Genomic DNA, 21,287 nt, shown 5'->3' on the forward strand with positions numbered 1-21,287 from the left:
CTTATTATGACTACTATTCTTCTATAACTATTAGCCTATTGTTGTTCTGTTCTATTTGCATGACGTTTCATTGCAATGAAACATTTGGGGTTTATTTGTGTTTTCTTCTCTCATGATAATGTGGGTTCCAGTGGAGAATTTTTTTTAGCAGGGTGGGCAATTGGTTTAGGGCAAATTCCACATCACTTCAGTCAGTTCAAAGCTTTTTGTTTTTTCTTTCTTTCTTTTTTTAAGAAAATGCTCTAATTTATATATATATAAAGCAATTTCAAATCCATTGCTGAAATTGAACTTGATTTTTTTCTTTTAAAACCCTCTGAATGTGTGAAGTGATATCATCAGTCAGTGAACAGCCCTTTCTGAACTGGCCTTATTCAACCGGATTGGAAACCTTTTACCTGCTGTGGGAGGGGACAATGTGGGAAGGGGTAATCTATTCTGAATGTTATGGATTAGCCTGTTCAGTGTGAGGAGCTGAACACATCATGCGCCTTTACTACTCCATCACCACAGAATGGCATCACAGAGCACACAACAGTAGCTGTCATTCTTTGTGACAACTCCGTCAAATTGTGCAGATGTTTTTATTACACTTGGTTTGAAAGGCATTTCATACACTTAGTTAAATACACTCAAAACCTCCTTCTCCCCTTCCAGAGACAATTTGTGCGAGTGTGAGTGTGAGATGATGTTTGCTCTACCAATGCTTTGTAAACTTTCTTGATGCATTACACGTGTGCAATTGGAGTAGTGTTTGAAATTTGTTAATTTATTGTTTAGAATGTCTTTGCGTCCCAGCAAGAGCAAATAAAACAAAATGTAGCAATCTGTAACCTAAACCTTAAAGGTACCTGGGCTGCAGAACCTTTTACACAGGACTAACAAAACAAAACAAAAAAAAAAGACATTTTGTTTGTTTTCAAAGTGCCATAGCTAGTGAGGAGAGAAAGGATTGGCAGAGTGGGGCGTAGATGCTTTACTGTGTGAGTTTACATGAGAAACCAATCAAAAAAAAAAAGGGGAATTTCAAGGAAAATGTGTATTTGCTTACACTGTCAAACTGTTTTTACATTTGATGCTTTTTTTTCATTTGGTGGGGACTCTGCTGAACTCTGAACTGACTAATATAAATCCACACCCTCGGCTGTGGAGTTTTTCACTTTCACTTTAATAAAGAGTGTGCGCATGAATGCATCTGCATTAAAGAGAGTTAAAAGTACCCAGAGCTGACGGATCAGACTGGGTGGAAGTTCAGAGCTATGCAGGGGCCTTAGTGAGTCCTCCTTTGAAGTGTACATACAATGTGAAGGTCTGATGTGATTTTTGTTAAATTCTATATTTTATCGCTTTTGTAGACATTTTGTTGTGGGAAGAAAAAAAATAAAAGAAATTTTATGGGTGCATTTCTGCCTTGTTCTTTCTGACTTAAACACATATGGACTGTTGTTTTGTTTTGTGTGTTTTCCAACTTCAGCCAATGAAACAATCCCATCCTAACAAATTAATTTAAAAAAGTCTACCATAGTTTTTTTTACAACCTTAATTTTTTATTTAAAAAAACAAAAAGCAGTAATTTAGACTTTTGTGAAATCTTATTTCAGTCACATCAATTATGATGTATGAGACAAGTGTAAAAAAAATCAACTTTTTTAAACAAATATTCCAAAGCAGTGCCCTTTTCCTTATTGGTCCCACTAAAAATCTGAAAGAATACATTACAAACAGATTTACAAGCTGTATTAATACTAATAACCCCTGGTGTCTAGTCATGTAAGTCTCACGAGATCTATGATGCTTTATCTTCTTTGTTTACACTGTAAAGGAATCAGGACTGGCACAGGGCACCATTCAAGATTATTTGAGAAATACATATTTGTTAGAAAAGTGCATGCATCTTATTTTCCATATTTCCTGGGTCAAAGGTTACACCGAGGTTTCTTTGTCATCTTGATCTTCGTTTTCCAACGCCGTCTCTGCTTTACTGTTGTTTTCAGAAGTGCTTGGACGCCCTCTTAAATCTGAACAACAGAAACATCAGTTAGCAACATGTCGCTCCAATAACACAGTCATTATCACAAGAAAGAGAATACTGACAGGCCTGGGAGGAAGTCCATGCATCCAGCATGAATAATTTGGTTTGATTTGTTAGAGAAATCTTGAAGAGGACATAAGAAAAGGAAGAGGAAACAGCACACACCTTTGAAATATCAAAACAACTGTGTCTGAATGTTTGTGTTTGTGTGTTTGTTTGCTGGGCTTGTTTGTTTTCAAGCTCACTTTCTTTCCGCGCAGCTATTCTCAAGGTGCTGGTATCATGTCTACCCAGAGACATTAATTAATAGCTAATCAAAGCTAATGTCTCAGCAGCACATTGCCAGCACAAAGACATGATTAATACGTAATCAAAGGCCGCGCAGCGCAACGCACAAAGCAGGGCCCACCCCTATGCCTCAAACACTAGTGTTGTTATAGAAATAAACGAAGACTCGCGGCTTAATTAGCTGGCTGCTGGTGTGCGCTGTCTTCATTTGAAGTTGCTGGGGATTTCTCCCAGAGCCAAGTCGGCCTCCCGAGTGACGACACAGAGGTGACATACAAATACTTGCATATGCACAAGAGGGCACAAGTAATAACCACAAACCCAAAAAAAAAACCTTTGTTGATGCTAATCCACATAAAACAGTCAATAAGACAAATACAATGCATTTCTCAAATATTTACATACCACTTACAAGCCAAATTTTCTGACTCTTATATCTCTTATAGATGCTTGCTTTGTAAATTTCCTACCTTTGAGGCCCAATCTGCGGCAGCAGAAATTGCAAGTGTGCTTCTGCAGGAAACCGTTAATGGCAACGTCTCCAAGGTTATCAGGACCAAAAAGCATCTCACCCCTGTTACCAGAGACAGCATGGCAGTAAAGCCTGAGAACATGTTTCACCAGCCTGTCTGCAATACAGCTTAGTAATAATATTAGACGGCATAATCAAATACAACCCAATTCTAAAACAAGACTCAGTGATGGTCAGAAACTGTAATTATACCTCAGGTCATCCCCCATGATGACAGTTGGATCTGTTAGCTCCTCTTCCACCCCTGTCAACAACAAAGAAAATTAATTAACAAGGACAGAGGAAGAAAAATTTCTGGTACGCAATCAACAGCCCACATTCACAAACAAACACAAGCATGCCACAACACAAATTTAGAAGTATAAAAGGGATTTGCCTTGTATATCAAGCACCACCAGCTCTCTGCATGAGTACTCATAGGTCCAGTGAGAGAACGCCAGAAGCAGGTCCTCGAGCGAACAGCAGGGTGTGATCTCTTCTCCTGTGTTGTTATTGTATTTTCGGAAGTCACCGGTCATGTTTCTCTCAATAGTAAGCCACTGACCATTAGAATGCCAGAGGACCAAAAATACATCAAGAAATCTGATGGAGAAGAAAACAACATCACATCCAATGCACAGCCATGAGCTCAGAGATGCAGCAGAAAAAAAGATCACAAACCTTGGCGAGTGGTGCATTTCCTCGGGTTTAACCTGGTTAAACACACACATCATTTTCTGGGCGGCTCTCTGCTGCTGGATATCCTTTAAAGATGTCAAACAATTTAGTAAATCTTCAAGGTGCAATAGTGCTGAATGGCAGTGTTGTTGGTTACATTTACCCTCAAACAAAGCTGCAGAGAAGTGCTGCCATGGAAATACCGCTGCCAGGCACGAACCACCTCGGGCTTAAAGGCTTTGACCACATAAACTATACCAGGTGTGAGTACGCCCTGCTCGGCCCACGTACACAGCATCCTGCAGCCCTGCCGGAGACCCCCATCCAGAGAGCCTTCTTCACTCACAAGGGGCTGCAGGATGGCAGACAGGCCTCGGGAAGACCAGGAGGAGACTGAGCTGAACTCAGGATCAGTGTCAGATGGTACCTCTTCCAGAGAGTAAACACTAACCTCTTCACCACCTAAAGCAGTAAGGTGAGGAAAAGACAGATTATTTTAGACAGATGGGTCGGGGAAATCCCTGATGGAAACCAGTTTGTTCAATGACCTGTTCTCCATCACAATGCTGCTTCTCCAACACACAGCAACAAAGAAAAGAAATGTGAAACATTTCTGGAGGCAGTTTTTTTTTTTTTTTTTGGTCAAATAACAGCAATGAAAACATATAAGAGGACTGCAGCAAGCAAGGAAGTTACCAAACATGGAAACTGGAGTGAAAGGGATGGTGTGAGCCAGTCGCATCAGATTGTTTCTTTCCGTGGCTGAGAACAGAGAGGCAACATAAAACAAAATTAAAAACAATCTATATTCTTGGAATGTAAACAAAATAGATGCACAACTAATGAATTATGATATAAAACTCTTTTGGGGTGAAGGAGAAAGAAAATGTTAAGACTCTGGAAATATTTTGCATTTAGATGTGTATTATTGCTTGATTTATTTTTTTTAAAGATGTTATCCTCCTCGTCCAACCCATAAGTGTTCTGGCACTTGTCAGGCCAACACTGTAAATATGAATCTGTTCTTAACTTTTTATAGCCCAACCTAAAAAAAAACTGTGGGGAAAAAAGTATTTATTTTTAGCCTGAAGTCTCTCTTTGGCCCTTTAAAACAATGTGGGGTCATTTTTTTTTTAATCATTTATTACTGTGTGATTGGTAAAAATCGCTTCCTGGTATCCATTAAGATACACCTTGTACAGTGGTGTTTTGAACAGAGATTCCACCATAAAGTAACTAAAGTTTCTCGGAGTTTATAGGGTTCATGTTTTGTCAGGTAAGCTGAGGTTGAATTAAATTTACTTTAAAAAGCCTTACCTGAGTAATGTGGGTACAAATTGTCACTGGACTGAAATGAGGAGCTCTTGGCTGCAACAAACAAGATAACCAGAAAAATTAAAAAAATAAACTGTAAATCTCTCCGATTTTAGCATATATTTTATATTTCTTACAGAACAGAAAATCTATTCAGACTGAGTGTTTAATAAATACCTTCAGATGCCAAGACACTCTGTAAACTGTAAAAGATGCACACACACACACACAGACGCACGCACACAAAAACAACATTACTATAATCAAAACATCGTCAACCCTTTATGGGGAAAGTGACTATTTTTTATCACTTTGTTTTCTTTTCATTTTCATATTCAACATGAAACATCTTGCTACATACCAGGAGGACAATTTTAGGTACAAATTTCTAATTTCAAGGAATTTTATTGAGTGCTCTATAAAGGGTTAAATATATAGCTGTGACTGAGGCCCAAATGCAAGGGAGACTTACGAAGATCTACGGCTCATTGATCTGGCCCAGCTGTTCCATGCTGAATGAGTGGGGCTCCACATGTCCTACAGGTCAGTTAAACGATAATTACATTAATCTCAGTGACACATCTTAGAAACAACATATTAAAAACATTTACATTTGTTACATTTGTTGCCACTGTTACAAATGCATATCTCCACAAGGATTTACCTGATGGGAAAACACCTGTTTCTGCAACAAATCTGCAGGATCAAAATCTGAAATAACATAGATATTACTAATAATTAATTCCTAAAAATAAAATTAAATACATTTATTCTTGTTGTGCACTTTAAACGAAATGACATTTTTGCATCTCTATGATGTCTGTGATATTCTTAATGTAAGTAGAACATTTGATCCTTACTGAGCTGGTTGAGGCTGGTTGAAGCTGACCAACATGTAAGCTCTCCTGTAAACCTTTGCTGCTTCCGCCATGAAACAGTAGACAAGTGGGACTGTGCGGTCGCCTATTTTGGTTTTTTTTTTTGAATAAATCAGAAAATGAAAACAAGTTCCAAATATTGAAAAAGCAGGATTTAGTTTTATAATCGAAGCAATTTTTTGCATCTTACTGAACATGAATGAAATAAATGAGTGAATGTCTATGGGTGTGCTCTGAAGAAGGCATCTGTATCACATTACTGTATATGGAGCGCTCTCTTTTATCTTCACTGTCTTCCTGTTGTGACTTTTGTCTCTGTTGTCTAAGACTTGAGTAAAGTCAGAAGACTTGGACCACTCTGCAGAAATATTATACACCGTTACAAAAAGTCCTATCCACAAAATTAGACTAAACAGACACAAAGATATTTACTTTGTTACCCGGTTACCTTGGCTCCTGCTGCAGTGTAGAGATGTATCATCACCAAAGCCCCTCCTACTAGACATCCTTTCGTTGTTTAGTTCTTCATTAAGATATGGAAATGATCCTGACCTTGGACTGTGGGCCACTACAGAGAAAGTCATGTTCTCTACGCTGGATGACAGAGATCTGCAGTAGCCAAAGGGACGCTCTTTGGACATTTTAACCCACCAGGGGGATAGTGTGGGTCTTCTCAACTGGTTGGTAGATCTGGAACGAACACTTGGTTGGCTGTTCCCCTGAAAAAACAAAGACTATATTGATGAAGATTTTACAATATCTTGAGGACCAGACAAAAGGGAAACCATTGGCAGAGGTTTTATATACTTCTGTGTTTGATGGTTGTTCCTCTATTATTTCCTGTTCTTTCTCTTCTTCTTTATTCTGTTCTTCTTTTTCTTCTTCTTCTTCCTTTTCTTCCACGGAAATTTCCTCCTGACTTGGATATAAATATGGGTCACATGTCCAGGGTCTATGATGTGGTGACCCCAAGCCTCTGGGAGAAAGAGGGGACCCACAGCGGGATGATTCACACGACTCAGAGGGTGTCTGATCTCGCACACCATGATGAGCTCCACCACCATAAAAGTTGGAGAGGAAACCATGTGATCCAGTTCTAGAGATTCCCAACCAGTTCTTACTGGGATAGCTGAAAGCTGCAGCCTGTGAATCCTATTGAAAATAAAATCCTTTTAACCAATAATTTCAAAGAAAGCCATCAATTATTTTGTGATGATTTTACAAATTATTTCAACTTGTCTGAAGGTTTGAATTGTTGCAGCACATACAATGAAATGGCAACGAATTTAAAGGAAACCATAAAGACCTCTTTAGCTGTTTCTTCTGCCTCCTCAGCGTGTCCATGCTTTCCTTCCTTGCTTCCTTTGGCTCCTATGTGGCAGTCCTCTGAAGTTAGTCTGTTTGCTGCTAAAGCAGAGCAGTTTAGCAAAGAAGGCGGAGTACTTTTACATGATTTGACCATCAGTCGTCGCATATTAGGAACATCACAGTCTGCTCCAGCTCTGTGTGGGAGGGTCCAGCTGTGAGGGAGGACATGCCGGGATCCTGTGACGAACCGACACTGAGCCAGGCGAGCATCTTTCTGATGCAGGCTGTTAGAAGCAGAGAGCAAAGTGAGGGTGTCCACAGCCAGTGCTGAAAGGTCCTGGAGTTGACCTAGCTGGCAGTCCAACTCTGACAAGCTGTTCTGAATAAAGTTGACCTTCTCTGAGACTTCCCTCATCATCACGTACATTTCTTCTGCTCTGGTGAAAAAAAGAAATCAAACTTTATAATGGTGCAGTATATTTTTTTTCCTTCTATTAACAATGTTACATGTTTTCTGTTAATACAATATAGCAAATGTCACTTCATACGACACATACCAACACAATCACTTATAAGCAGTGTCAGAGTGACGGAATTCACAGGAGACTTCATTAATTCTGACATTTCGTAAAATACTTGCAAAATACTCTTTAACATACAAATAGGAAACTGCTGTCAAGTCAGCCTAAACAAGACAACAGAAGCATATGACTGCTTAACACTGAGGGACAATGCAAATCGCTTCTATATCTTCTTATCTGAGTACTGTCACACCAAGCCTATTGTTTATGAAGCTGAGTTGACTAACGTAAAGGCCAAAAGGTTGCTATATTTGTGATGTATTAGTAACAGAAACAGAGACATACAGCTCCTTAACAGGATAGTGCAATTTTAGCTATCATTGATTGGAACATTAATCTCACCTCTCAGTTGTTGCTCTGATCCTATTTACTTGATTGCCGTGGAGGTCTTTAGTCTTCTCATGAAAATAGGCCTCTATGCATTTCTCTTCAAACTCATGCAGCTTCTTCTGATCCTCATGGCCAAGATAGAGCTCTGATTAATAGGGGAAAATATTAATGTCTGCATTAGTTTTTTCCACAAAACATATTTTGCCATACTCACTAAGCCCAGAGCGTCTCTCCTCTCGTTCAGTGTCTCCATTAAATTTCCTGTAGATGGCTCTCAAAGCTAGACCCATGTGACTGAGAAGGATAAAGGGTGGGGGCAGCCATGGTCTCTCCTGATAGGTCATTATGTAGCGGTAACGGTTGTACTTCCAGAGCTTGTTGGACGTTGATGCCATGTCAAAGTAGATGTTGCTGTTCAGAAGAAGATAATCATTTATACAGCATTCATTTCTTGTATGAAATTAGTAGGATTTTGCAAAAGTAAGCACGCTTACTTAAAAAATGCAATGAGAATGTTGACCATGATGATATACTGGAAGAACATGTAGACAGCCTGGAGGAATGGTGTGACAAATGATGCCTGAGAACATGACTCGCTGTCTTCACATACTGTTGATACACAAATACAGAAATGTTAAAGTGGCAGCTTGCAATACTTCAATTATCAAATCCATGACCAGCCAATCGTACCCCGTCTAGAAGTACATGCTTAGGCTCTGATTTCAACTTTTTTCATGCTGCTCTGGCATAACAAGAGAAAAAGTGTACTAAGGTAGCCTAAATCTACAGAAATACAAATGAACCTACATACTAAGCATCTTAGAAAAGCTTTCCCTGAAAATTGTTGTTTTACCAGAGAGTGGCAGCACCAAACACTTATTTAAGTTTCTGTTGTCGTTTAGTTAATTCAGATAAATACAACATTTTTGTAAACCACCCTCATCTTATTTTCATTGCCAACTTACACACAACTCAGCTACTCCCTCTCAAGACCTTGATTTGGTACTAAAAACAATCTAAATAGATAAGTATATGTTTCTACAGCATCCCAACATTATTACTTTGTCAGCATGCATGCAGAATCAACTGTTGATATCAATCCTGCAGACAGTAAAAAACACAGAGATAAAAAGGTAACCTAAATGGGAAACACTTCATACGGTGAAGCTGAATGAATGTCCAAAAGTCATATGAATAAACATATTTAGCTGTAATATGTCTTTAATTTGAAAAGTGAAAAAAATAATAAAATCTTATATGTTATTAGTAAAGTTCCAGTGAAATCCTATTGCTTTCACTTCTGACCTATTTCTCCTGCATAGACTTCTCCAAAGATCATCCAGTAGGGCTGGAAGACTACGTCTCGAGCGAGGCTCCATGATGGCTCCTCATCTGGTGAGAGGATGGCCTTCCTGGACACCCCAAAGCTAAGCAGTACAATCGCCATCATAACCACAATGAAGAACATGTTCCTCATCTAGACACACACATAGAAAGAAATACATACTGAATACTCACTTCTCAATTATTTTTCCCCTGTTAAAGTGAACAGTCTCTCACCCACCATCTTGGTGATTATAGTAAGATAAGGGCCAGCGTGCTGATTGACAGCCAGCAGATCCATCACCCTGACAAACCAGAAGATGATGTCCAGACAGTAAGCGATGCGTCCTGCAGTCCGGTAGGGATTGACATGCCAACGCATTGCAAGTCCAACCAGGAAAAGGAAGATAGCAGTAAAATCTGATATGTTCCAGTACTCTGAGAACCAAATCTTCAGCTTCTGGCTCAGGTTCCTTGGTTCAGACATTAAAACCTGATAAAAAAATAAATAAATTCAGATTTTTCATTATGTTCTATTACGCCTAAATTTCTTACACTCTCAAAGCAATGCAAAACATTTACTTGTTACGTATAATACTGAACAGCAAGTTTTTCAGTGCAGCCAGCTACAGAAAATACGACTTCAGCCTGTTCTCAGTTTTCCAGGATGAAAGAACTCATGGTGATATCTCAGAATTCAGACTTTATTATATAGTAATTATATCTACTTTAATAATTTGGGCAGCCATGTTTCAGTCCATCAACACTTCAAACTTACTTAAGGTGTCACTCGTGTCATCACTCATGGTCTTAACTTACTACAATAAAACAAGTGTGGTCATCATGCAAACTGCATAAATCAAACATGATATTCTTTCCAAGATCACCAGATGTTGTCACACAGTGTCCCAGAGTGTAGCGACCATTGTGGGCATACACTAAGGGACTTGTGCCTCTCTGCTGAATGACTCACCTCTCTGGTTTTCTCAACTCCAGTAGACACAATGTAGGCAATGACCAGCCACTCCTGAACACTTGGTTGATCCTCCATCTTTACCAGGACAACGTAGGAGAACAGCATCAGAAAGGTCAAGTAGGACATCTAAAAATCAGATGAAGAGTTGGTACTTAAAATACAAAGAATCCTGTATCAAAGACAAGCACCATCTGTTTGAAGAGGTCTGAAGTTTGAAGAGGGATCCATATATTTTTTCTAACAGGAAGCATGTCACCTACTGTGTGAAACCAGAACTTGACAACAGGAGCTGTGTAAAAATCATAGAGCCTTGTGATCCAGGACAGACACTGCACAGTTAAACTGGACATAGTTTCTGATGCAGTACCAGGACATTTGTCAGACGAAGAGAGGCCTTGCTCTGCATCCTGATTGTGCTATGTGAGAACAAGACAGTCGAAAATTTAGATACTAAGACTGTACTCAATTTTATTAGGTTAATTTCATCTTTGTTTTGAAATATGCTATAAATAAACTTCAAATGACCAAAGTGCTTCACAATGTAATAAATCCTATTTGAAAACTGTTGGGTAAGTACACTACTGGCACTTCACCGTGTGATCAGATCCCTCGGTGGCTGGCACTGACTTAACAGAATCGAGTCCAAAAAGCACTGCCTCGTGGGTCTGTGGTACATGGCACATTTCAGCTTTGCTTTTAAACTCCAGCAGGAAGATAGCAGGAGGCAGAAGAAGGCTCAAAATGATCTTAAACGCAGAAATAGCAAGTGTGTCATGTAAGTTAACACAACTACCAAGAACCATCAGAAAACCATGCCCTAATTACAACTAAACTAAACCAAACTAAATTTTCATTTACAGGATTCGTTCTATCACAAATTATAAAGTAAGAGCGCTTATCCTACATGAGAATCACTAACAAGTAAGACTAGTAGAAAAAAAAACACAATCAGACAACTTATTTACCTTTAAAAATGAGTTTTTTCTCATGTTGAGTGGACCAGTCCAAAGATCTGTAAGGAGAGTCTGAGTGCAGGAGTGTGATACAAATGGTCTGTGGCATGAGGAGACAGCCAGCTGCAGGCAAGTGAAGTTGCTCCATGCTTCCATCTCAGAGGTTAACAGTTTCATGGCCATTTGTTCATTCTGACGAAATGCAAAATCTAACACGTCCACAGCCAGCTGACCAAACTCACTGTTCGAGACACAAGAGACACACACTTGTATGCAAAGTTTTTAGTAAAACAGTTACATGTACTTCATAATATTTGAGAACAAAAGGATGCACATTTTCACTGTCACTCAGCCATAACTACTCTGTAGAGTCAGATTTGTAAAATGTCTTTAAGTAGATGTATGGATTTTGTTTTTTGTTTGTTTATTCATGAAACATTCTACTGAGTCTGCAAGACCTGAAAATACTGACTATTTAAATTAAATATCTGAAATCTGTGCCACACAAATGAATAGTTCCTACAAAGGAATAATTTATATAACAAAAACTTAACCTCTTTGGTCGTAGTAATGGTAAACAAAGACCAGAAGAGGTATACACTCACAGTTTTGTTTAACCCTTAAAGGTCCTGGTCTACCAGGTACAGATAAATTTGCCTGTCTGTGCCATCTCTACCTATTGGCTTGGGTATGTCAAACCCAAACTGTTTGTTAAAACACCATTGTTATCAACTTATTTTTAATATCTCAACCCTTTACTAAAAAAGAAACATTTATTCTGTCTATTCTTGTCCAAAACAAACAGAAAAACATTGAGAAACATTTTCTCTGGCCTTTTTATTAGTGTAATAGTTAAAGAGGTAAAGAAACAAAATTCTGCTTGTCACTTTATCAGAGGCTTCTAATTACTAGGATATAACCTACAACTGCTAATATAATAAGTATAGTGATGTACATATATTCCCTATGTGATTTTTTTTTTTTATGTAAGTCATTAAAATATCTCAAAAATGTCCATTCTATATGTCATTGTTTTGAGTGCATTATCTTTCTGAATGGACAAATGCTAAAGAGCATTAAGTATTTGCTCAAATATGTTGAAAAAGTGAGTATTTTCTATGGTATCTACTTTTTTCATGTGACTTAACATACTCACTTTGAATACACCATGAATCGCTCTGCAATGTTGTCATACATGCTGCTCTGCCGTGCCTCAAAGGCCATGGAGCGGTACAGCTTACAGGCCACAATGGCCCGTGCCAATGCTTCTTCTCCATGTTGCCACAGGAACAATGCCATCTGCTGCCGCTGCTGAAGGACCGCCCACACAAAGAGGTCGTTGAAGTTAAAAGGAACTATGAGTGAAGCTTCATCAAGTTCTGGACTCCGTGTCATCTCTCGACAACTTCCAGGTGACACATCTTGCTCCTGCATAGACGGGTTTGAGGTATGACACAAGAATGAAGGAGGGAAGATGTATAAAGAATAGCAACTCCATCCCAAACTTTTGAGATGAAAAATATTGATGAGCAAATAAAGATGCAACACAGTTTATTTTGTAACACTGAAACATCTGCACGGGGTCATTGTTAAGATACCACGGGTGTGAGAATGACTCCAAAAATGTATTAGGTAAGAACTTTGATTGCATCATTTTGTTTTTATTATTATTACTTCATAGAATTTACCTTAATTTATGTGAAAGCAATAATTAAAGAAGTTTTCACCAACCTTGTGTTTGTAGGGCTGAGCAGTCCTAAAGAAAGGAAGGTCAGGGACACTACTGCTCCTCTTTGAGTTTGGTCTTAATCCTCTTTTCTGTTTTGAGAAGGAACCAAAACTGCCTCTTCTTCCCTTCTACAAACATTAAGGCCAGTGTGTTATTTGTGAGAAAACACAAACTCAACAATACTTATATATATAAAAAAAAAAACAATAACAAAAAAAACAAACAAAATAAAAGCTTAAAACAAACAAGTTTGAGCTGTCAAGTCTCACTTTGTCCTGTAGACGGTTGTATGCAGCTCTAAACTGTTTCCTTGTGTAGGTGCTGCGGTATGCTCCTCCTATCAGGTATTCTACCACCAAGCCCATGTCAATGAGTGACAGATGGTAACCTATAGGAAGAGAAGTCTACCCACAAAAACACATTATATATATATAGATATATATATACATAGAGAGAGAGAGAGAGAGAGATACATACATTTGTGTGTGCGCGTGTGTGTGTATAGTCACAACTTACTTGTTTTGCATCTTCAACAAGGTGGTGCAAGAAGCGCTGAGTCTGCCCCTGTGGCTGAAGAAAGAAAATATTATTTACAAAGATCATCAAACTAAACATAGAAAACATATTTGAAATCTGAGTGAATAAAATGCTGTATATGTGATTGTTTTCTGATACAGACAAAGCTGCTCTGTGCTTCTTGAAGGAACTTATTATTCAAGAGAAATATGAATAATTAACATCCTACCATAGCCAGCACATCAAGGTACCATGTGAATTTGTGATAAACAGCTCTGTGATTTCAGAAGCATCCAAAAACAACAACTGGGAAAATACACTTGATGCAGTTGACCACAAAACGCATAGAGTCCTGGTGCAAACCCTTACATTACTGTTACTTTGATCAAAGCTGCTGTTTTGAATTTTTTTGTTTTGAGAAAAACAAACAAAACAACTATATTTCTGCTATTTGGATGAAAAAGCATCAGCTAAGGGACAACTCAAGAGGAAACAGCTCGGCAAACAATACTACTCAAGTGGTGAAGTCAAGAGGAAGGTCTGAATGTTTTCTGTTATTCTTGATCCAATCAAAAGAAGAGTATCATAAGAATGATTGATAAATATATCATAATCACTATGTTGTAGAGCTCCTCAAGGCGATCCACGGTGAGGAAGCGGCTCATTGTCATGCCGTTGTCAATCAGCATTTTGACAAAACTGACTCGATCCATCAGTAGAGCATCCAGCATGGCTTGTTCCAAGGCGCCAACCTACACACATCATTTCAAACAATTATAGATAAAATGATTAATTACAAAGATAATACAATTAGAGTGCAGATTTTACATATAATTGTCTTTGGGAGTTTCACCTGCCAGTGCTGTCCATAAACCAGAACGTTTTTCTGTGCAATGTCAGCCCTGTCCCACGCCAGAGCCATACTCAGCTGCTCTGCTGGACTTGCCTTTGTGCCTGTTTTTATCAAAGTGCAAAAATAAGCAAAATAAATTATTTCTCTGCATTACTGCTTTTCTGGCTGATATGTTGACTTTTTTTGTTTACAAGGAAAGCCCCAATATATGATCATTAAACCACGCTTTTAATCAGTCAGTGTTAAAGTAGTTTCTTAGCATTATTGCTGTGACAGCTCAAATTGTCTGTAAGGAAACATTTCTAATTTGAAACAAAAAAAATAGAAATGTACCCTTGAGTGTTGCAGTCAAAATAGCTACATCTGGTGCAAGATGGTCGTCTGACTCTGAGTCATAGATGGTTATCTGTTGTTAAAAATAGATTGATTGAGAAGTTTGTATTTAGTTGTAAAACAAAATCCCAAAAGCAGCTTTACTCACAGACTCCCTGTGATCCATACACTGCAAGAGGAGACTGTAAAGGTTAGTAGCTTCTGTCAGCTCGACTCCAAACGCATGCCCGATTCTCTCAAGGAAGTCCTCTTTGATATCAGCATCCAACTCCCTAAAATAGGAACATACATTTAAAGTCACAAATTACATGTTGATTTATCAGTATCAGAATCTGAATCACTTTATTCGCCATGTTTTTGCAAACAAACAAGGAATTTGACTCCGGTGGCAAGTTGCTCTCAGTTGTACTTACATTAAAATAACCAAAGCATAAGCAAAAAAAAACGAGAGAAAGAGTTAGATAATAAACATAAATACCCAGTAGAAATAAGGGAAAGCAGCAACGTGGTTACAAGTAGCAATGAACATTGGTTATTGCTTATACTCTAACTTATTTGCAACAGTCTCCTCTTATGTGTCACATTTTAATGTGGCAAAATGCCACTGTTTTTTCTTTCTTTAAAAGCCTCCAACTTACAGTAAATTTATCAAAAATGCCTTTTTTTAATGAGAATGGAAGATGGCTCCCAACATACATAGTGTGACCAAAGCTCGTGGAAAACTGTTTTCATTTTTGTAAAGACCAAGATGCTACTGGTCTAACATATGAAAGAGTATCACGTTTTCATTTCACTCAGGAATTCATTACACTGCCAAGAATGAAAACACTACAACTTTTAATTTCACATTTTCGTCTGGTTTACTGGATAGTCTGTTGCTTTCACACTGCAAGCAAACCAAATCAGGATTCACTTGCAAGTAAACCGAGACCCTTGTTCCAGGCAGACCAGAGTTCTCCTCTTTGGTCTGCACAAGAATACTCCAAATAAACTTTAAAACTGGGAAAAAAAAAAAAATACCAGTGTTAATGGGCCCTATGCAGCTAAATATGAACTGCAGTTGGTTTAACTTTACACAACCAGTTGAATCCTTAAGATGTACAGAAGATCCTCTACAAACACACCTATCATTGGCAGTCTGCTTGTGTAAGAAGGCAAGCAGGTCTGCAGCCCTGCCCGATCCCTCAAACACAAACACCGGTACAGGGGGCACATTACTGACATAGTCCAAAACCATAGACACAATGGCTGGACCTCCCTCCACCACCACACACACCACTGGTACTCTTTGGTTCAGTCCTGCAAAGAAGACCAGAAAGTGCCATTGTAACATCAGTCACATCATGTTTCTGTGCTTTTTGTACAAATTACACAAACACACTGACTCACGAGAATGTATCTTCTGCAGCTGGATTTGTTTTTCCAGTTTCCTCCTTAGTCCTTGCTGACAGCCATGTTTTCCCAGCGTACCATCATCCACCAACAGAAAGTGGGAGTGGAAACCATTAAGGCAGGCCCTCTTACTCAAAGGGTTCCCCAGTGGCTGGTAGGGCCTGAACACCTGAAGTATTGTGGAGTTTATGTCACACCGAGAGATAACATTCAAAGAAAAACAAAGATTGAGGATAAAGTATGCTGGAAATGTGTTTACGGTGAATACTGGAGCAATTTCATTAAGGAAAAAGTATCATTTCAGTACTGACATCTCTGCCTATGAGGTCCATGTTGTTGTCAATCACACCCCACGGTGTTACACCAATGGTGTTTCTCTTCCTTAGGTCATGGCCTCCAAATATTTTCACTGCCTCACCTACATACTTGGACACACCTAGAGAGTTTGTAAAGAGTAGATGAATGCATAGCAAATACGTTTCATAGTATTCTTGTTTGCACACAACCCAACAAAGATCAAACAAGAAGTACTATTGAATTTAAAGTCAACAAAAAAAGGAAATTCAGGTTTGGTTGATTGTTTCTTTCTTTTAATTATACCAACTGGTTATAAATTAGACATTGCTGGAAAGCCTAATGAATCACCTTTATAAAAAGGTATAACTTGAAAAAACATCATTCATATGTCGACTGAGCAACACAGCTAAATGTGAGGGTAGGCAGACATGTTTGGGACCTAACACCATCTTCCCTGGTTCCACCACAGAGCCCTGATCATGAGGGTACTTCCAGAGTTTGGACATGGAGAGGGCGGCATGGTCTGCCATGAATTCAGACCTCAACCCAGCTGAGCTCTTGTGGGATCAGCTTGAGCTTCCTAAAGCAACCAACACAACCATGCTGTTTAACCTTCAGCAACTCCTGACTGGGGAATGGGATGTCATCCCACAGCAAGATGTGAATGGGATGGTGAGCAGCATGAGGAGGAAGCACCAAGCTGTTGAGGCTGCATATGGAACTTCTATTTTTTTTCTCATGACATGGGGAGCACTACCCCACATGCTTAGTTGTGCTGCTCATGCCACACATATATGATACTCAAAGATTATGCCCTGTTGAAAAGGTGACAAATGTTAAAGTTTATTATATTCTCGATTTATGCAATGTGTTCTACTTAGATAAAAAGGGAGCAATACAACTATCAGCTATGTTTATTTTACATGCGATTAGAAATAATTATTGTCATTGCAGAGATGCCTCACTCTTATTCAGGATAATAAAGAGCGAGGTCAGTGTGTACCAGACAGAAGAACAATGTTGATGATGTAATCACTGATAACTGTGTGAACGCTGACACCTTTATTTGTTTGTGGTATAAAAGGTTGTGACAGCAAGAGGATTCTTCAAGCCACAATAAATGCTGAACTGCTTTCTGCCACGTTCGCTCCCTCATCTGTCAGCTTCAGACTCATTCACAAAGGTTTTCTTTGGTAATAACAAATAATTTCCTTCACACTAATGAGACTTTCCAACAACGCATAACAGAGCAACAAATTGTATTAAAATTATTTGGCTTAACGAATTTCCTTACTTTGTATTTAGGTTATATGCACAACAAAGTATTGAGGTTTTCAGGCATTTCATATCAGGTAAAAGAAAGTGTTGCTTTCAATTAAACCAAAATACTCACCTGTATTAATCCCATCTGTAAGTATCCATGCTCCTGTGCTGAGAGCAGCCTTGATCAGCCCTTTGCTGAAAGCCTGCTTAACTTTCGGTGGCAGGATAAAGTTTTCAGAGCCACCCTGGACGGTAAGAAGCAGCTTGGGTTTCTCCATCTGCCATTCCTTCAGCATCAGCTGGAGCAGAGCTTCAGGCTTGGAGTCCACAGCCACACGGACATACTGGGGAAACATGCCACTGTTAGACAAAACTCTTTGTACTACTGTTTTGTGCTGCTTTTGTGACCGCTTTCTCACTTCTACAGATAACATCTTTGCTTTCATACAACTTGATTAAGTCTGCTTATGTCATAGCAAACCCAAGTTTATACAACTATCAGAATCTACACCTCCTATCACTCACTGTGGGGAAAGCATCTATCTTTATGTTTGAGGGAACATAACTCTAGTTATTAAAGTTTTTATTGTGAACTGAACTAAGAAATCATATTTCTTTGGCCTCAGAACACACATAGTTAGTAGATTACAGACCTTGGCCCGACAAACACGCGTGGCGGTGTCCTGAAAGTCCACAATCCCATAGGCGTCTGTGGGACTGGGTCTGGTATGCACCTGCATGGACCAGACTTTTTCAACATCCTGATCAGAGCCAGGATAGGATATCGGAGGAACAAAGTCTTCCCAGGAGTGTTCAAACATAAGGCGGCCACAACAGCATCTAACCAATACAAAGAATTCAATGCATCAGAACATTTGGAGATGGGCAGCGACAGAGGTTTGGTGTGAAATACATCACTCACCCACATTTCACATTCTGAGTCAAGCAGTCAAAATGTTGGTGAAAGATCTATATTTAACACGCTTCAAGGATTTGCAGAATTTCTTTTTAAAAAGACCTGCTGGGATCTGATTATGGTTTTTTATTTATTTTTTCACTGTCACTCAAGAAAGTCTCAAACCAAAACATCCTGATGTATTATTTCTATGAATTCACATGAAGACATTAGAGCTTCCTTATTGTTTGATCAAGTTGCTATCAAAGAGGTCATTGCTGCTATTTTACTTTGACAGGTATGTTTTTATTTTTACAAAAATGCACAGTAAAAAAAAAAAATCTGTTCCTATTTCTGAATTTTAAATAAATCTCAGAATGAAGAACCTTCCAAAAACAACTTGTGAACATCTCAATGATCCTAATTGAATTATGATTTATAAAATGTGGTCTGCTCCTCATCTGTATCACAATTACAGAAAAAGATTTTAATTTACACAGAAAGAGATTTCTTTCTTTATTGTTGGTATTGAAAACATAATTCTATCACAGACTAGACTGAAAAAAAGTAAACTCCTGAATTTAGTGTCTTGCAAAACCGTCTTTATGAGCAAAAACCTTCACCAGACATTACTATAACTTTCTAGTTTTAACAATATGAACATTATTGAATCAAATAACAAGTAAAGTTTAAACTAATTGTCTAACTTGCCTGTGAGTTTAACATAATCCTCTGGTTCCACGACAGCATCACAGATAGTCAAGGCTCCAAGTTATTGTTCAAAATTAGCTAAACTTTTATCCATTTATGCGCTTTGAATCCTTGTTTTATTGTATGCCTCATTCAAGTTTCAGGTCACAGACAGCTGCATTGACCATGTCATTCAAAGGTATTTGATATAAGTTTCATGTCATTCCCTCAATGATTGGTAGCCATTCAGCCCTTAACCTGTATAACATAAATAAACAATGATGTTCCCTCCACCATGATCACAATCAGATAAAATTTCCCTTAAACTGTAAATTGTACGTAGTTCCTATATTATACTGTGTTTTAGCTCATTCAATTCCCATGTCGTCTGCTCCAAAAGCTTTGTACCATAAGTGTTGTGGTGGATCAAGACTTAACTAAAAGCATGCTGCATTTGTAGTTATTGTTGGTATTTTTCTTACAGCTCTTGTTATTTAGAATTATCCTCATAAGACAAATGCAAGCAAACAAATAAATCAGCAAGTTGCAGATGTTGTGTTTTTCTCTTTACTTATGGTTCCTTTTTACCACTGCATGTTACTATTTTGGGGTTATCTTTCCAAAACAAAGGACAGAAGCAACAGTCTTGAGTAATCTGTATTGAAATGAACCCAATAATGACTTGTGGATGATATGTAGTGATCAAGGTATGGTCCAAAGGAGAAGTTTTTGTCAGTAAGTAGCCTCAATAACATTGAATGTAAGAAGTTTTTGGAGAATTTGTGATTACAGGAACCTTGTGTATTTTTCCTAGCTTTTCTTATATCATTGATTATATTATTGATTCTATTGAACAAAAACATTAAAGTGTAGCTATTTTTGATTAAATCAGCCACATATTTTTGGGAACATAAACTTTTAAATGACCCATTCTTCAGTTTTTCTGGTGTTCACATACAATGAACCAGAACAGTTTTTCTACATTGGAAATCTATAGACAACATTTCAAGAGTATGTTCATAAAATAACCTAAATTATTAGGGCTGTGTCCGTACAATTTACAGGCATTTGACTGAGAAAATAATTGGACAAATTAAGCAATGTTGCTATAAATCCTCCTTGTTTCTGGTCTCACCTCCTTCATTTTTACCTCCCTTTGTCCTTGAGTCTACATATCAGTGTTTCATTATGTGTATCATGTTGCAGCCCAAACAATTCATTCATTCACATTACTTCCTTCTTTTAGAAATCCACCGCATTGCAGATAAAACAATGCATTTCTGAAGTGTGTGTTGATATTCAAACTGAATAACTGTGTGAGAAGTGGAAAGAAAGTAAACAGGAGTGACGTTAACAAAGAAAGTAGGGGTGTTGGGGGGGGGGGATGTTCCAGTAAAATATCTACAATAGCAAAAAAACTTCATCTCAGTGTGTTTGATGGAGCAGGGTGTTTGGTGTCTATGATATGAAGATAGAAAAAAAAACAAAAAACAAAATAGCATTCAGAAATTATACCTGATCAAGTTGTGGCATACTTGACAGGCTGGAATGCATCTGTAAGAAACAGGAAATAACACATTATCATAGAATCCACATGGTCCCCGTTCCTGGAAGGAAGGGCTGAATGCCAAGAAGTTCTGTTCTCAGAAAAAATGTCATTTCCAGCCACTTCTGCTAATGTTATACTACACACTGATAAAACAAACCAAGACTAAGTATCATAAAATGTTCTGCTTCCAATACCTAAAGCAATTTGACTGCAGTTTACCTGTGCAGGTCCCAAGAGGCAGGAACAAACTTCACACATTCTCTTTTAGAGAAAGTTTCCTCGATCCAGGACTTCCGTGACTGTAATAAGATATTTCATTTAAATAAACAGATCCTAGAGCAATGAAGCACTATATTTACATCTTTAATGGCAATTTTATCCTCAAGCTAAAACAAACGCATTATTTTAGACCAAAAAAAAAAAACAGAAAGGATTCAGTGACCTTCTCAGTGAAGCCCATTGTAGTGCCGGCAGCTGTCTACATACTGGTCGCAAAGGCAGCAAACTGGAGGTCCCTCCCCATCATACACTTTAACAAGCTGAAACACTGAGGAGAGTCCTTCATGCAACTTCAGAGCAAACTTTTCCACATGCCTCC

At 38.3% G+C, this 21,287-nt stretch overlaps 1 protein-coding gene across 1 annotated transcript; it reads right to left on the minus strand.

Annotated features, from left to right (window-relative positions):
* Nucleotides 1-1,676: 1,676 nt before the first annotated feature.
* trpm6 (transient receptor potential cation channel, subfamily M, member 6) lies at nucleotides 1,677-21,149 on the minus strand (the record flags this gene model as incomplete). Its single annotated transcript, XM_079251698.1, has 41 exons — nucleotides 1,677-2,018; nucleotides 2,791-2,894; nucleotides 3,045-3,096; nucleotides 3,229-3,434; nucleotides 3,513-3,595; nucleotides 3,673-3,971; nucleotides 4,206-4,271; nucleotides 4,827-4,877; nucleotides 5,001-5,026; nucleotides 5,296-5,360; nucleotides 5,488-5,534; nucleotides 5,684-5,786; nucleotides 5,962-6,059; nucleotides 6,150-6,420; nucleotides 6,509-6,853; nucleotides 7,008-7,446; nucleotides 7,933-8,065; nucleotides 8,135-8,331; nucleotides 8,415-8,529; nucleotides 9,226-9,397; nucleotides 9,485-9,736; nucleotides 10,217-10,345; nucleotides 10,480-10,635; nucleotides 10,813-10,965; nucleotides 11,185-11,413; nucleotides 12,329-12,600; nucleotides 12,904-13,029; nucleotides 13,171-13,305; nucleotides 13,418-13,471; nucleotides 14,035-14,169; nucleotides 14,271-14,371; nucleotides 14,604-14,676; nucleotides 14,752-14,875; nucleotides 15,728-15,902; nucleotides 15,993-16,164; nucleotides 16,307-16,431; nucleotides 17,686-17,899; nucleotides 18,209-18,395; nucleotides 20,656-20,694; nucleotides 20,909-20,988; nucleotides 21,132-21,149. The coding sequence occupies 41 exons, from the start codon at nucleotides 21,147-21,149 to the stop codon at nucleotides 1,924-1,926; spliced, it is 5,916 nt and encodes a 1,971-aa protein (XP_079107824.1). The 3' UTR covers nucleotides 1,677-1,923.
* Between the last annotated feature and the right edge of the window lie 138 nt (nucleotides 21,150-21,287).

Source organism: Telmatherina bonti, assembly GCF_933228915.1.
Source record: "Telmatherina bonti genome assembly, chromosome: 13".
NCBI lineage: Eukaryota > Metazoa > Chordata > Actinopteri > Atheriniformes > Telmatherinidae > Telmatherina > Telmatherina bonti.